The sequence below is a fragment of the Anabrus simplex genome, chromosome 2, assembly GCF_040414725.1.
Source record: "Anabrus simplex isolate iqAnaSimp1 chromosome 2, ASM4041472v1, whole genome shotgun sequence".
NCBI lineage: Eukaryota > Metazoa > Arthropoda > Insecta > Orthoptera > Tettigoniidae > Anabrus > Anabrus simplex.
Window position 1 is genome coordinate 500,696,636 of NC_090266.1, and position 17,345 is coordinate 500,713,980.

Sequence of the window (17,345 nt, forward strand, 5' to 3'; positions counted from 1 at the left end):
CAAGGTGTGCTGGAAACATTGAAGAGGAAATATCGGTGGAAACTCCTTTCATCCCTGATAGAGGAAATGGACAATGGCAACGACATGATAGAAAAGTTAAAACGAATCACCATGAAAGACGTGGCATACTGGATAGTGCAGTCTTGGGAAGAACTTGAAACAACGACATTAGCAAAGTCTTGGAACATATTGTTGAGCGAGGTTCAACGTCGAGAGGAGGTGGTACAAGAAGACATGGAAAATATTGTGCCCTTACTGAACTGCATTCCTGGCTGTGAGGATGCTACAACTCAAGATGTGAGTAAGTGGTGTGCACAAGATCAGCTGTTTGAACTAACTGACACTGATATTATTGGTTTTGTGAATGCTAATGAAAATGAAGATGATGATGAAGAACGAGGCATTGCAGAAGAAAAAGGAGAAAACGATGACTCACAGTGAAGGATTAAGTGCATTGGAAATGGTATTAACCTACGTTGAGCAACAGCCGGAAGCAAGCGCAACGGAGGTGTTGATCTTTCATCGATGGTGGGATCTCGCAGCAAGAAAACGTGGATCAGCAGGCAAGCAGACATTGTTGACAAGTTTCTTCTCGTAAGACATTTGGAATGTTTTCGTTCAATACTGCATGTACTGTACAATTGAACTGATAATTCAATAAATAGAGTACCGTAAAACATGTCATTGTTTTAGTACTACAATATAACCTTCCTGTTTGTTTCAGTCCATTTTCAAAGTTATTCTGTATTATCTGACATTTTCGGTGATCCGACGTACTCCAGGTCCCGTTTAGGTCAGATAATCGAGACTCTACTGTATCCTCATAATGTACAGTCCAATGTGAGTAGTGATTAAACTTGAAGTATTTCATGCAAAGGCAAGTGATAAGCAAAGATAATTGTTTACATGTTAACATTACAGACAAGACAAACGCTGGCAGCCAGGAATGAGTTAGCTGGAAAATTTATAATGTCCAATAACGGCCCATTTATATTGGTATAATAAATTTACTCATTCGGAACAAATATTTCAGATTCCCTACGGGAATCAACATCTAATCATCTGATGGCCAAGCAGGCATCAATTTTTGATAATGAGACGAAGTGTCTCATAGTGCATTGGCACTGCCGGTGGCTACAATTAGCCTACGCAGTGGCCTCCCCGGTATGCACTAGCCAGCGTCTTGGTAGGTGTGCTAGGTACCAACTGATGAGTCCATCCTAGCACACGAGGGCGAAACGCTGGCAGCCAGGAATGAGTTAGCTGGAAAATTTATAATGTCCAATAACGGACCATTTATATTGGTATTATAAATTTACTCATTCGGAACAAATATTTCATATTCCCTACGGGAATCAACATCTAATCATCAAGACAAACACATTCATGCACAAAGAAAGAAAGAAAGAAAGAAAGAAAGAAAGAAAGAAAGAAAGAAAGAAAAGAAAAAAAAAAACAGATATAAGTAACATACTGGTTTACTGAAATCTGTGGTCTATTTTAAAGCAATCTACAAACCCGTTTTCTATTTGTACAAAAGGGAGAAAGGTACAGGGCAGATATAGCAACAACTCATAATTATACCCTATTAAAATTATCTTTCTTTACATCTGCTAATACTACATATTCAAGAAATGTACCCCTGTCTCTTTGTCCCCTTTATACACAGATTATTTCTTGCATGGCCATACAAAATGACATTTTCCCCTTAACAAGTAGATAAATGCAACTCACCAGTCTGTAACTGCTTTTAACATTCATTGTATCTTTTGGCAATGTAATTTTAATGTGTTGTCCAAAACTGAAGGCCACCGTCCCTTTTCCATGTCAGATTAGATCATTGTAAAATAAATTCTTGACTATAATTAAAAATCATGACAAGAATATCTGACAAGGTATCTTCAGCTAAGAATAACTGTCTCTTCCTTCCTTCCTTCCTTCCTTCCTTCCTTCCTTCCTTCCTTCCTTCCTTCCTTCCTTCTTTCTCTTCAATTCTTCTGATTGTCTGCCATAAAAAAGTAGTCCACAAAATACAGTTGAACATTTTCCCATCAAACTTCTTGTATGGTTTTCTAGATGACTGATAAAATATTTCAATTCAGATTGTAGCTGCTGGAGAACCATACTGATGAGTAAAATTCATGTATGCTTTTCTAGTCGAGTGATAAAGCATTTCATTTCAGATTGTAACTGGAGAAGTGTACTGATGAGAGACCTAAAACTGCCATTCTGACAGTGTGTTGTGATGTACTATTTGAATCACACATCCAAATGTCTAATTTAATTACTTTAAAATAATAATAATAATAATAATCATCATCATCTAAATTTCACTCTTCCATCTCTCTACTTTTATGGTAAGTGCTGGTATGACCACTATATTGACAGCAAATGGGCTCTGTTGTTTCCAGTTCATCAGTTAATCAACTCAAACTGAATATTCGGCCAATCATTCAAAATATCTCTCTCTTTTCTCCCAAATATGTACTGCACCAAATAACAGAAATGAAGGAGAGACAAATTTACGCAAAATATTCAGTTTGAAATATCTACAATGAAGATCTGGCAAGAAAATAAAAATTAATTCACGCTCTTCATATTTCACCAAAATGTATTTTTATCTCTCCACATGTACATAAAAAAGTAAAATTTGTAATATTTTGTTTCCAGGATATGATATGCTGTTTATGTTACAGTTCATTACCTACTCAACTTCAATGATCACCGTAATAAAATTTCAATTAACAGGCTCCTGCTGCATTTACCTAATCTCCTTTAGTGGTCTGGAACCAATATGGCAAAATTCATACACAGTTTGGAAACGAATGTATTTATTAATGGTAATTACAAAGAAAGAATATTTCTTGTATTTCACTCTTGCAAAATATTCACAATTTTATTTTTCTTCCTCTTTTATGTAAGAGCTCTTCAAAACACTTACTGCTCCTCCGCCTCATCAAACAGAGGTAACATAACTGAAGGATAATGTTTGGAACCATATTCCTTCCACACATTCTTACATTGTTCAGTGTGACGTCAATACGCTTTGCAGTTATCATATTCATACACAATGTATCAGGATGACATGAGCACTGTAGGAGGTATATGCCTCAACATTCTACCATTACACTATGGTAAGTTTTGTTATGATCTGTTTTCTTGCTTTCTATTCAGTACTTTCATTGTCTGTCAGGGGGATTGTCCAAGAAAAAAATGTCAAGCTTCATTTATCCAATGTAATCCATTTGTATTTTTTTAATTTAACATGTTAATCTTCCTTTTTATTCTATGACTTAAAGAGAGGAGCTTTCATGTTCAAACCTGAAGTCACATGGCTCATCATATACAGAGTAACTGCTCATGGCATGAAGTATTAAGTTTACATAATGCAGATCACATAGTAGCCAGATTTCATCATAAAAAAATAGATTATTTCACTCAGGAGCAAGCAAAACAAGATGAGGGTTTCATGGTGTCACTCCAATAATTTCCACTGCAAACTCACTGTGACAATATTCTTTATGAACTGATGGAGCCAAACCTCATGACAAGAATTTTACCAAAACTGGATTTCAGGTTAGCTGCTATTGCCAATTCTTCATTGCATTCACATTATTTAAAAGGCTAACATTGTTAAGCTGATAATTATAAACAGCAGAGAAATTTATCACCAGTTTCACAATGGTATCAAGTGTTAAACCAGGACAGCCATTACTGACAGACACCTGGACAATATGTCTTTCTTTATTAAAACAAAGTCAAAAATTAATGACTACTTGCAGGAGAGCATTCATTCAGGAAGAAATAGTTCCATCTGGATTCCAGTTATAATCATTGAAGTGCAATTCTAAATGTTAGTGGCATGATACTGCAGTTAACAGATATAGTTCTTCATTTTTATTTCAGTAAACTATGTTATTCATAGTAATGGTGACCATTTTGTAACACCACCTTACTGTTTACAGAAGTGTTACCTGCTCTTTCAATAGGTTAAAATAAAATATCTCTCAGAAAGCAGTATGTCATATGGATCTCCCTACAGATTCACAGTTTTCAGACTTAGGTTTTTTGTACATTTTTCCTTAAAGTTTGCCATCCTGCAAATAAAATAATGGGAAACATCTCCAGATTACTGATATAATACATATAGTGTACAACTATACTGAACACTTTTAGGTACTCAAAATGTTGCGACTTTTCATTTTGTTTGTTCAATTCATCTCTAATTTGATATCTCAAAGTAATCTATGTATTCTTGCAGATATATTCAGAATTACAAAACTATGTGGTGAACTTGTAGAAGTTTTCCAGTATTTCTGTAATTATATTACGAATTGCTGAATTTTCATTCACTGTACCTTTCTGCCCCTTTTGTACATAGTTATTTTACATACATTCTTCAGTTTCTTCAGTAAAATATATATTTCAACTTAACTCTGATATGCCATCATGATCAACAAAATCATACTTCGGTGGCTGAAGAAACTGAGCACGACACTGACCTTCTCTGGAGTTGGCCACTTAGATTCCAGTTCATCTTTGTAGAGAGAACGTTTGAGAATCCACCCAAGACCAGGCATTGTTTCCACTCGATACAGAAGGCTGGGATCATCACTAGTATGTTCATAACCTTGATCGTTCCATGCAGAAATACAGTAAACTGTATCATCTTCCTCCAGCAAGCGGCGAGTTTGACTGAAGTAGCTTGAAATAAGAAAAACAAAGAACAATTAAAACAAACAATTGAAGTGCGGGTACTCTTAAGTACAGTGCTACATAATACTTCAAATTACAATTTTATTAAAGAAACATATGAGGAAGGAAGGAAGGAAGGAAGGAAGGAAGGAAGGAAGGAAGGAAGGAAGGAAGGAAGGAAGGGGCAGACAGATGACAGGATACTACTATAAATACATATTAGTGGTTGCTCTGGTCTAGGGGTTAGAATTGTAGTTTTCCAAATGCCTGGTTCAGAATTCATTTCGACTCTGCTATGAATTCATGACCAGTTTGAAGATCTAGAACAGGACCCAGCATCAGTAATAACTGAGAACCGAAAAGAGTTAAAGAATTAATACCCCTCCCCTGACCATCTGAGTGATTTTACATGGTTTCCAACTTCTCCTCAACACAAAGACCGCAATGATACCTAATATGTATGTGCATCTAAATTTTAGCCCCTATTAATTACACTCTCTCTCTTTTCCTCCAACCATACAGGTTAGAAAATAGAATTCAAATGCATTTTGATTATTTGTTGGAGGTGCTCCTTAACATAGCCATTATTTTGAATCTTGTCCTTACAAGCTTCTTCCTTTCCCTGTAGACTTTGTAACAACTCTGTGTTTATAAACTCTCCCCACAAAACCCAAACTATCAATATATTGGATTCTTATTTCAGTCACTACATATCTGAATGATTATAAAAGGAGCTAAAAACCTCATAATCTCTTATTATACATTGTCTGTTGTCATTTGATGCATCATATATTTTTTTCAGCATAAAATAGCACCATTTGATATACCAAGAGATCTGGGTTTCTACTTACGAAGGAATGGTACGAAGTCAGATGGCAAATTTTGATTTTATTTTTACATACTTGTGAAGGTCTTTCTAAGCTGAAACAGGTAGTGGTGGTGGGTGTCTAATTTTTCACTAGTCCTTTTTAATGAGGTATTTGGGAGATCCAAGTTTGCGCTGCACACTATGAATAGAACAGAAAGTGCTGGTACACATCAGTACTCACAGCCAGCAGCTGTTTTGCCTCACTTCCCTCTCTGCACATTGCGTTCTCCACCGCCAACCACCCCATACAGTTGCCTATAGTTGTGTTTACGGGATGAAGAGTCCTATTCCATATGGTCAAGTTATTCATGACGGCCAGCTATTCTATATGCAGGCAGGCGCACTGGATTTGTTGCTTTTTATGAGCGCTTGTGACATTATTGCACCTCTTATTAATGCTTACAGCATTAATATTCAGGAAGGTAAAGAATTTTCTGACAAAGAGCAAATCATGTGCACATAGATAAGGACAATGTTTGATGCAATTTTGGAGGAAAAGTGCAAACTTTTTTGGAAAGATAAAGAAGCTGGTTTTGTTGATTCAACAGACGAAGATGACATCGGGGAAGGGACACCATCATTGAAAAAAGTGTAAACCTGAAGATGAGTTTAATGAAGATAACATGTCTTGTGATGGCCAAGGACAACCTCATAAATTAGTGGAAGATTAAGATTCCAAATCACTGTTGGTCAATGTATCAGAAAATAAAAGAACGAGGAACTACGTATGCTGTACGAAAGGTTAAAAAGACCTGGGACACAAATTTATGGAGTTGTCAAGCATATTGAACACAATGGAGAAACGGTTCATAAAGGCAAGGATGCATTATTTATAATTGTTAAGAAGGAAGCCATACTCTCCAGTGTCGACATAGTAAAATGTAACATAAAAACTTTCCAGTCTCTCAAACACACAAAAATTTCAATATAAATTATAACACTATAAACATACCTGTAAAAAGATGTACGCTACAAAATTGGACATGAAGTATTGGACTTAGGACAGAAAGTTGATTTGCCCCAAACACTCCCTCCAGAGTGACACCACTTGACAAAAGAGAATGATGAAAGGATATAAACTATACTGGAGTGGTGATCGATAAGCAAAAAATGGTGTGGGCCTGATCATTTCAAAACAGTACGTGGATAGGGTACAGTGCATCTTTGACAAAATAATGAAAAAAAAAAAAAAGACTGAGAATGAGAAATGAAGTGAAGGACTTCATACAAGTGTATGCACCACATACAGGGAACAAAGAGGAGTATATAGAAGAATTCCTGGAAAAAACCAGGAAAGGAGATAATTGATGTGGAACTGATTGTAATGGTAAACTTAAATGCACTGGTGGGAAATGAAAAACAATATGAGACCACATGGAATGGGAAAAAGAAGGAAGGAGAGAAACTGAGTTTCGTGAGAGGAATGGAATGATTATGGTTAAAACACAGTTACAGAACATAAACAGCAAAAATGTGGCTGGGGTGACAGAAGAATAAAATCAGTAATGGATTACTTTCTGTTGGAAACAACAAATCGCAGACAGTTGATGGATATAACAGCTTTACCAGGAGAAGCATTCGATGGAGAGTAGTGATAGCAAAAATGATAATGGGGAAAATGGAAAAATTAAAGGAGATAGAGAGATAGTAACGTAAAAGCGTGGAAATTAAAATATAAGAAACTGCAGGAAGAATTTCTGGAGAGATTAAAACAATGAATTCCAGTAACTAAGATGAATGGTCTAACTTCTGGTAAAAGAATAAAAGTTGGGAAGAATTTACACAGAAGATGAAATAGGAAAGAGTTTATACAAAGCTGATGAAAGAGGAAGGTGGAGAGATAACACATCAAGAAAAATTGAAGATGGAAGGATTATTTTGATAAGCTGCTAAATGTGAGAAATTGTGCAGAGGAAACAGTAGTAATACAGTGCGATGACTCAACAATGGATGATATAACAATGTTAGAGGTAGAATTAGCAGTCCATAAAATGAAAACGGGGAAAGCACGAGGGATGGTAAAATTACTGTGGATATGAAAAGACTGCTGGACTACAATGGCCATAGAGATTTTTAAAGTGCATGTACCAGAAGACCGGGGAAAGGGAATAATAATACCAGTCATTAAGAAGGGGGACAAAAAATGTGTAATAACTATAGAAGAATCGCACTCTTATTACAAGTGGCAAATATACTGAAAAGGTTATTAGATAGGGGAATGAGAAGAAAGGTAGAAAGAGAGTTGCAAGAGGAACAAAAGGCTTTAGAAGTGGACCCAATCTTCAGCATTAGACAACTCATGGAAAAGAACTGAGAATATGGAAAGGATCCAGTCATGACATTCATAGAACTGATCAGATGTAAGGCTTTTCAGGTGTTTGCTCTATCAACCAGTGTTTTGTCTTAGGTCTGACACTAGACTCATTTGAGATGGATGTGTCAGACCCTATCCACTGACGCTGGGGTGTATGCATTCGGAATTGCTAGGCGGGCAATAATTCCATCGTGGAGATTTATCTCCCATATGCAGTTATCAGACTGTGCCTCTTATAATGGGCTTCTGATAAGTTCACCTGCATACACCCCAGCGTCAGTGGGTAGGGTCTGACACATCCCACTCTGATGAGTCTAGTGTCAGACCTAAGACGAAACACTGGTTGATAGAGCAAACGTCTGAAAAGCCTTACATCTGATCTGTTTTTTGACATGCTCTATTGGTGGAAAAATATCTAATTCCCTCCATGGGAACTTAGAATTTCCATTCATAGAACTAACAAAAGCATATGGTAGTGTTCGCAGGGAGAAGGTTCAGAAACCATGGTCAAAGAGAGACTGGGTACAAAGACTGTAGAAATGGTGCAAGCAATGTACAACAATGTACAACAACTGCATCAGCAGCATACAAATTCCAGTTGGAAAGACTGAATGGCTTAGAAATGAAACTGGACAGACAGGGGAGTGTGCTGTCACCACTTTTGTTTCCAATGGTTATGGATTGTAAAGGAGACAAAGGAAGCATATGGAAATAGGGATATGAAGCTATTACTATTTGCAGATGACATTATGGTCTGGGGAACAAACAGCGTAGAAGTACAAGAACAACTGAATGAGAAAATTGAAAAGTATGATGTGAATATCAGAGCAGAGAAAAGCAAGACCATGGTTGTTCCACCTGCGCCGTTCGATACGATCGTGCATTGTCATCCATGAAAATGAAGTCAGAGCCAAATGCACCCCTGAAAATATGCATGTGGGGAAGGACTACATTGTCACAATAACACTGACCGCTGAGTGTACCCCGTTTGGAGGTCAGTACGCCCATGCAACATTATGCCTCCTCACACCATAACACCTGGACCACCAAAATGATCATGTTCGATGATGTTCCTGGGTGCAATACGTGTTCCAACTCTCGCCAGATAAGGGTATGTCTAGAATCACTACTCAGACTGAATCTGCTCTCATCTGAGACAAACACGCGATCCCACTCCTCGTCGGTCCAGACCTGATGCTTTTGGCACTATCGCCAACGGTGCCGCCGATATGCAGGTGCCAATGGAACACAACGCAATGGTCGTCGAGCAAACAGACAACCTCCATACAGTTGCCGTGCCACTGTGGAGCGTGAGATTGGGTGCCTTGCAGTACTGTTATGTGTGGTTTCAATTGCACCCACTGTTCGATGTGAGTCCCTTCTTGCCTGCTGCACAATGTAGCGGTCATCTGCTGCTGTAGTTGACCGTGGTAAACTCCCTCCTCTCCTTCGGGCAGCATTGCCTGTGGTTTGGAACACTCTCCATGCATATGAAACAATGCTGTGAGCAATACCAAACTCCTGGGCTACACTCATCACACTTTGTCCTCCTTCCAGTTTCCTGATGATTCTTCTCCGGGTGAAGCCATCCACATGTTGTTTCCGGGCCATGTTGTAATGAATAACACCAACACAGTGCACCATAACAGCTCGCTGATTGACTCACACTGTCTTGTCCCACTCTCTCAACTGCCTCGTTTTGTGGGGCCATACCCATTTGGCACTATAGTTGCACTGACCTCACGCCAGGTTTCTATGCACACTTGGAAGATCACTGGCAAAATGTTACCGCACTTTCATTCATTTCTACTGAGTAGTTGATACGTTATGTTGCTTTATCTATTTCGTTCTTAAGTTTTGCACAGCAGTGTATAATTGGAATTCATGACAACTGTAACGCGTTGATTTGCTGACCTTGGCAAGAATGATAACAGTTCCCTTGTTGTTAGTAAATTATTGAATGTTTTATAAAAAAAACTAGCTCCAAAATTGTTCATGTTTTAATATTCAATAATATATTCTGACATAAATATTACAAATAAATTTTAACCCATTGCCATGCAAATATTCTACTTGAAAAATGTACCTTGGAATGCAATTATTTTTTTTACATTTTAAGTTATGGATGCTAAGATGGTTATAAAAGCATACTGCATCGAGCTAATAATATTGTGGGTTACAGTTTAACTTCCTACAATTAACTAAAGTCTTTTAATGGTATGGTACACCTTGAAACATCCATCCACATGGAGGGCAACTTTGTGCATTTGTTGCATTCGAAGCAAGATTCCTTCCAGATTCCACGTTCAAAACAGAATTTAGATCTCCTTGATGGGGCTGATTTACATGCTGTAGGAGCAATCTTCTCAGGACAATGACCCCAGTGCTTTCCCTGTAGTCTCACTGGTGTGCTATGTGAGAAGAACATCCTCTAGTGGCATAATCAGGAAACGTGACATCTTCCAGAATTTGCTCCGCAGTGTTGACTCGGAATGATGAGAAGCTCATTCTCTTTTTCCTCGCGCTCTGCATGACATGTATGTAGCTAGAATTCTACAATGTCACATCCAGCAATTTGAAGTACAATTTCTGGTAACCTTTTACATACCTGCATTGCCTTTCGGAACATTACTGGCCAAATTCCAGTTACAATTGCTCGATGTGGTGACGTTATGTATGCAGTTACCTTCATTCTCACTGTCGTTTTGATGAGCGGAGTCACAATTCTCAGACACACTATCAATGCTAAAACTACCATAAGATAATTCTGAGATATCTTCAACACCACTATCAAGAAGAAATCGCAGAATTCTTTTCTCTTCCTCCTCGTGATATTTACACATATTGCTCAGTAGTGTTCATTTCACGAACAAGATAACCAATTTTAGAAGAAAAATATACATTGACGAAATGGCCTTTGGATAATAACATTGGCATGTAAACATGCTAGCACTACCTAGGAACATAATTTTAAAGTACATCACAATCGAAAGAAATCGATGGTCAGACAGATGTATTTCCGACTTGAGTACATGGTGACGGTTGTACTTGTCATTGCACGTTAATGAATGCAGATCTCTTGACGGTTGTACCCGTCACTGTAGTGGAATGGATTAAAATCGGAAATAATGCCCAGTCCTCAAAATAGAACGCTGGTCTTAAATGGGTTAAATACTTGAAATTTGGAATTGATGTTAATTAAGTCTTCCAACAGTGCTTTAGTCACTCCTTACTAGTCTAGTATAGATTGCAAGGAGGTGTAATACTCTGTTGTTGGCATTAGTCCAGCTGGCTAGCTTGTCAGTTAACTTTCCATTACGTCTTGCTCTGATTAGGTCAATGGCACACCGAACTGCACTTTTAGATTTTATTACCATTATTATTACTGCTCCCATGACTATTAATATCATTATCGTATTTTAATTGTTTTGTAAATTATATCAGGGTTCTTTAATGAGCATTTAATAGGCCGGCTAGTTTACCAGTAATTTTCCGTTATGTCATTTTCCTTTGACGTAAACACCTTTTCTGGAACTGTAATTGTAGGTTAATTATTTTTTTATTACTATTATTTTATTTTTTCAACAATGTCTTCTTAATGCCCATATATTTTCTGTTATTTCTGATGTATAAAATTTTTAGATCTGTGTTGATGTCTTTGAACTGGTATGAGATGTCGAATACTTGCTTTCCGAAGGCTGAATGCCGATTGTATCTAATCAAAATTTTTAGTTCTTTGTATCTGGAGTGGAAATTACTCTTGCTATACTCTATTCTGATAATAATTGGTAAATGGTGTGACACTCCCCAGTCCTCAACCTTCATACACTTAATCGTAAGCAACACAATCCTTGAACATAGCACCATACCAATTACACTGCCCCATATCTCTGTTATATAAGTCAGGTTCCACAGTTCATCTCCACACCATCACCTATTCAAAATGTATAGTCCTTCAGTAACACAAAAGGTATCTCAAAATAGACATACAACTGGTTGATGTTTAGGACCTGCATTAACACACCCTGAAGATGATGAGAAACCTTGCAATTTTTTTTTCTCACACCTCACCTGTGTTGTGAGCAACATTCAACCATCCACTTATTGCCAGCTTTGAAGTCCGTAATTCTCCACTTTCTCACTGTCAGAGCCAGTGGTAATCATTGCCATTTCTCACATGTACTCACACTTTCTATATTTCCTCTGTTTCAGAATATTGCTTTGAAATAACAAATCCTCCTTTCACCAGTCCCTGATGTATTTTTCACACATATAGAAAATATGATCTGAATTGTAATTTAAAAAATTTTTTACAAGTTGCTTTACGTCACACTGACACAGATAGGTCTTATAGTGATGATGGGATAGGAAAGTACTAGGAATGGTAAGGAAGCACCTATGGCCTTAATTAAGGTACAGCTCCAGCATTTTCCTGGTGTGAAAATGGGAAATCACGGAAAACCATCTTCAGATCTGCCGACGGTGGGGTATGAACCCACTATCTCCCGAATGCAAACTCACAGCTGTGCGCCCCTAACCGCACAGCCAACTTGCTTGGTGAATCGCAGTTCCCACACCATGTCCATTTCTCTGATTATTTTTACCTATAATCATTAACCTCAAATGACTGCAACTGCATTCCCTTCATATTCATATTTTTAACACAAAATATTTTTCACTGTGAAATGAGGTTAACTTCCCTCTGGACAACCACACTACACTACACCATAAGATGACTGGAGCAGCAATAACACAACTAAAATGTTGCTTGCATAATGGCTGATAAACATATAGTGGGAGAGTCAAATACAATGCAACATAGGAAAACAATGATGCTTAAAAATTTGATGTGAATAAGCCACACATTCAAATTTTTTACAGGATTTCTTTCAAGAAAAGTTGTGCATGTTATTGTGTCTAGTTCTGACGTATTACTGTGAGGCCTTGAGCAGAACACCTGAGCCCTGACTGGCCCAAAAATGGCGTCGTCAAGTTAGGGCCTGCCTCTCGCCACACAACATACCAATAAGATAAAGCCAGCCGTGCAATTGGCCAGCCCTTCTGCCACCCTATTGTCATCGCCCCATTACCTCACTGGAGGTCTCTGGCATTGTGAGGATCTCAACGAACCCAGCGCTGTCCATCTTCAGAGATTTCCAGCAGCTTCTGCTTGTTCGAAGGAGATGACGGGGCAACCTCTCTATAACAGGGCAGGCAAACGAGCGTGAAATGGTTGGCTCAGTCAGTGAGCAAAACGGGTTCAGTTGGAGTTGAGGAGTGCAGTTAGTTAAGTCTGAGTAAGTGTGTGAGTCAGTCACTGCCATGCTGTTGTGGAGCACTGATGAGTCAGTCTGTGAATGTTCTGTCTGTGGATCTGAGTGTTCATTCTGTCTGTCTGTCTGTCATCGATGATTGGAGTCTCTAGTGTCTGGCTGCTATGAGTAAATGTCGTATTCTCAAGCAGCGTGAGAGAGTTTGACAGGGTATCGGCATGCAACAGTGAATGAAGTCTGCTGAGAGGTACGAACAGTGTACATTATATGGAATTGTGAGACTGTCATGCACGGGCAATGAAGTGTGTGACTGTTGTACACAGGCTATGAACTGCATGACTGTGACAGTGACAACTGCAGAACTGATTGAGACTGTCAAAATCAGTTGTGAAGGAATGAGTATGATTTGTGTTAGTCTATAAGCAATAGTAGAAGCCTCCATGGCTCAGGCGGCAGCGCGCTGGCCTCTCACCGCTGGATACCATGGTTCAAATCCGGGTCACTCCATATGAAATTTGTGCTGGACAAAGCGGAGGCAGAACAGGTTTTTCTCCTGGTACTCTGGTTTTCCCTGTCATCTTTCATTCCAGTAACACTCTCCACTATCATTTCATTTCATCTGTCAGTCATTAATCATTGCCCCAGAGGAGTGCGACAGGCCTTGGCAGCCGGCACAATTCCTATGCTCGCTGCAAGTTGGGGGCTTCATTCATCCCATCCCTGACCCGGCCATTGATTGGAAAACAGGTTGTAGGTTTTTTCATTTATAAGCAATAGTGTGAGTAAGTTTAACTCTGAGAGCAGAGAGCGAGTTGGCCATGAGGTCATGGGCGCGCAGCTGTGAGCTTGTATTCAGGAAATAGTGGGTTCAAATTCCACTGTCGGCAGTCCTGAAGACTGGTTTCTGTGGTTTCCCATTTTCACACCAGGCACACCTTAATTAAGGCCACAATTGCTTCCTTCCCACTTCTAGCCCTTTCCTATCCCATCACTGACGTAAGACCTATCTGTGTCAGTACAACGTAAAGCAGATTGTTCAAAAAAAGAGAGAGAGAGAGAACAGAGAGAGCATGAACTGTGTACTGTGCAGAGTAAGTAGTGGTCCTGGTGTGCCTGTGTAGTTGTGTATGAATTAGTGTTACTTAATAAATCTTAAGAGTAAATGCTACCAGTTGTGTTTATTTATCTATTCTGCCAACACATTACAACATTAATGAAAATACAGTGACAGGATTGTTATATTAACAGATCAATTGGAGAAAGGACCAAGGGTTCAGATTTAAGCATATGCCCCTCAAATGAGAAATCAAGCAGTTTTTGGAAGAAGCGGAGAAATTCATATAAGATAAGGAAGTAATGGAAGATGTCACTACCAAAATTGGAAGAAAAGGAAGAGGACACGGCAGTAAGAATCAAGGGTTGAGATTTCATACAGAGGAACCAGCTAATTAAAGGAAACACACAAGTCAAGAAGAAAAATTATAAAATATTACCATGTATGGATGGAAAGATAAAAGGAACAATCTTTAGTTATCAACATGATGGTGTAAACAACAAAGAACTGAAATAATACAGCCATGCTAGTGGAAACTGAAAGATAAGTAGACAAAAGAAGAGTTTGTTGATGAACTAAAAGTAATATGAAGGACAAGAATGGAAATGTTGAAAAGGAATGGTGTACATTTGTTGGCAGAGTAGAAAGAAGGAAAGATAAAGCAAAAAGTAATTTCATAGTGAAATGACAGAGGGAATGAAAAAGTGAAGAGAAGAAGTCGTGGAGGGAATGGAAAACAACAGCAGTTGAAAGAAGTACAAGGTGGTATAATGAAGCAAGTAGTTACCAAAAAAATGAGGAAAATTGGAAACTATTCACTCTGCAAATAAGAGATGATGTGAACTGTGAAAAGAAACAAGTAAGTGGACTTAGAAAAAACAGAAAGAGTGAATATGCCAACTCTAGATATGTGAAAGACACAGATGGAAAATTGTGATATTATCACGGGAATAAATATGGATGGAAAGAATGATTTCATGACTTGTAAAAATGTAAGAGCATGCCATAATTAAACAAAGGAGGATGTTCAACCACCAGGAGAAGGAGTAGAAAAAGATGCTGGTATGACAGAGGTGAAACCGACAATTAAAATGATGAAAGTGGAGAAAACTGTCAGAAAAGATGAAGTAGCGGTAGAAATTTATAAAGGTAGTTGCCTGTACCTTCGGAATTGCAGCAGACATACAGACAGCTTAATCCACTTGCATCATTTGACTAGCTGTGGTCGCGCGTGGTGTTTTGGCAGATGAATCAAATTACGAGCTCAGCTCACAATGACGCAGTGTCTTGCTTATCCTTGTATATTAGATTCCCTTTGCAATGTAAGTTCTCACAATACACACTGTAAGGAACTAGAGGCATGTACTTTTGGTAAAGAATGCTGTCTGTATTACTGTCCGACAATGGCATTTTTGAACAACTGTTTATTTTCATTGGTATTCAGTATTTACTTTGCAGTAGAACCGGCATCGTGATAATGATGACGAGAGTTTGAAAGAGCTTGTAGACAGTGTTTTAAATGACAATTATGGCAATAATGATGTTTTGGAAAATTAATCCGAGTTTGAAGGGAGTAACAGAAACAGTGAAAGTTATTCGAGTGCGAAGAGCAGGGAAGAAAGTGAGGGGGAAAGTGCCGTGTCATCTCCTTCCAAACTTGCGCGGCCGGTGACACAAAAGAACTGTAGTGGTTGTAAATAGGAGAATAAAGACAATAATCCTGATACATATCCATTTCGTGGATACAGCGGTGTTTCAGAAATACTTACAAAAAATTCAGATTCCACCCACTATCCCAACTTGTGATGTTTTTAGAGTACACGGATCAGCTCTTTTTGAAATTATTTCAAATGAAGCATTTGTACCACAGTCAGCAGTCATTCAAGGGTAAGTCATAACTTTCAGTGACATGAACAGTCGTAAGCACGGCATCCTACACATAACGTAACTCATGTAAAACCAAAGTACGACTATACCCTGTAAATACGTATTGTACATTTGTATGACCTCAAATACATATTGTGAATACGTCTAACCTCAAAATACGTGTAGTGGAAAACTGTATAAAGCTCTGTAATATTCATATATTGGGTATAATCCACTATCATTCTGATACATATGGAGGTTTCTGGAAACTTACTGTAATGATTTATGTTCGGATGTATTCCATTTAGAATGTTATAAGAACATAGTGGGTGTGAAATCCACTGACGGCAGCACTGAAGATCGTTTTGTGTGGTTTCCCATTTTCACACTAGGCAAATGCTGGGGCTGTACCTTAATTAAGGACACGATCACTTTCTTCCCTCCTAGCCCTTACCTATCCCATTGTCGCCATGTGTGATGCAAAGCAAATTAAAAGAAAAAAAAAAGGATCTGGATAAGGACAAACTACTACTATTGATATTACTACTTGCACAGTTACTTGTCATATAGTTCAAGTAGAAATATATAAATCAAGCACACTTTGAAAACATAAATGAAAATAGAAGACCATGTAAAACTCGTAAACCTATCTACGTAAATATCACTTTAAAAGAATTATTTTGAAAGTTTCAGAAACGTGGATTAATATCCGGCTTAAGCATAAAATTAATATCTTGGGTATAATTTCTAGATTTCCAAAGTTCCTTTGAAGTTACCCTAATCAATTTCAACTTCCTTATCTCAATCCTGATTTTTCATGACTTACCAGATTGTGGTCATCCTGTCTATGTTATTTTTTGCCTTATGAGAGCAAAAGAAAATTACCTGAAGAAGTCTGGTGAAACATCCAAATCCTCCTCCACAATGATGGCATATTTAGCACTGGGGAATATGTTGAAAGTAGCTGTAAGGGAGGCTTTGTAATGCTGTGATATTCTTGCATTTTTAACACCAATAGGAGTATGCTGGATGCCACGGAGTCCAAAAAGTTTCGTAACTTCTAGCGGTTCCTCAAAATATCCATCAATAAATACTGTAATCATCTCAGGATTTGCTCCATGTGCTGAGAGCAGAGAACGCAGCATCCTTGGAACACAGGGAAAAATTTGTTACACAATGTACAAACATTTTGCTACGTCATTCTTATTCTATGATAAAGAGGCTGTTGATATAACAATAAATCATTTTAAAGAAACAAGACATCTGAAATGTATA

At 38.1% G+C, this 17,345-nt stretch overlaps 1 protein-coding gene across 3 annotated transcripts in view; it reads right to left on the reverse strand.

Annotated features, from left to right (window-relative positions):
- The window catches only part of LOC136864197 (protein O-linked-mannose beta-1,2-N-acetylglucosaminyltransferase 1), a 652,704-nt gene that overhangs the window by 161,355 nt on the left and 474,004 nt on the right, over window positions 1-17,345 (reverse strand). For all 3 annotated transcript variants that reach the window (XM_067140873.2, XM_067140872.2, XM_067140875.2), the window contains 2 exons: window positions 16,956-17,216; window positions 4,503-4,704 (listed from right to left, as the gene is read on the reverse strand). In XM_067140873.2, coding sequence (XP_066996974.1) covers window positions 4,503-4,704; window positions 16,956-17,216 — 463 coding nt within the window. The remainder of the gene's footprint in view (window positions 1-4,502; window positions 4,705-16,955; window positions 17,217-17,345) is intronic.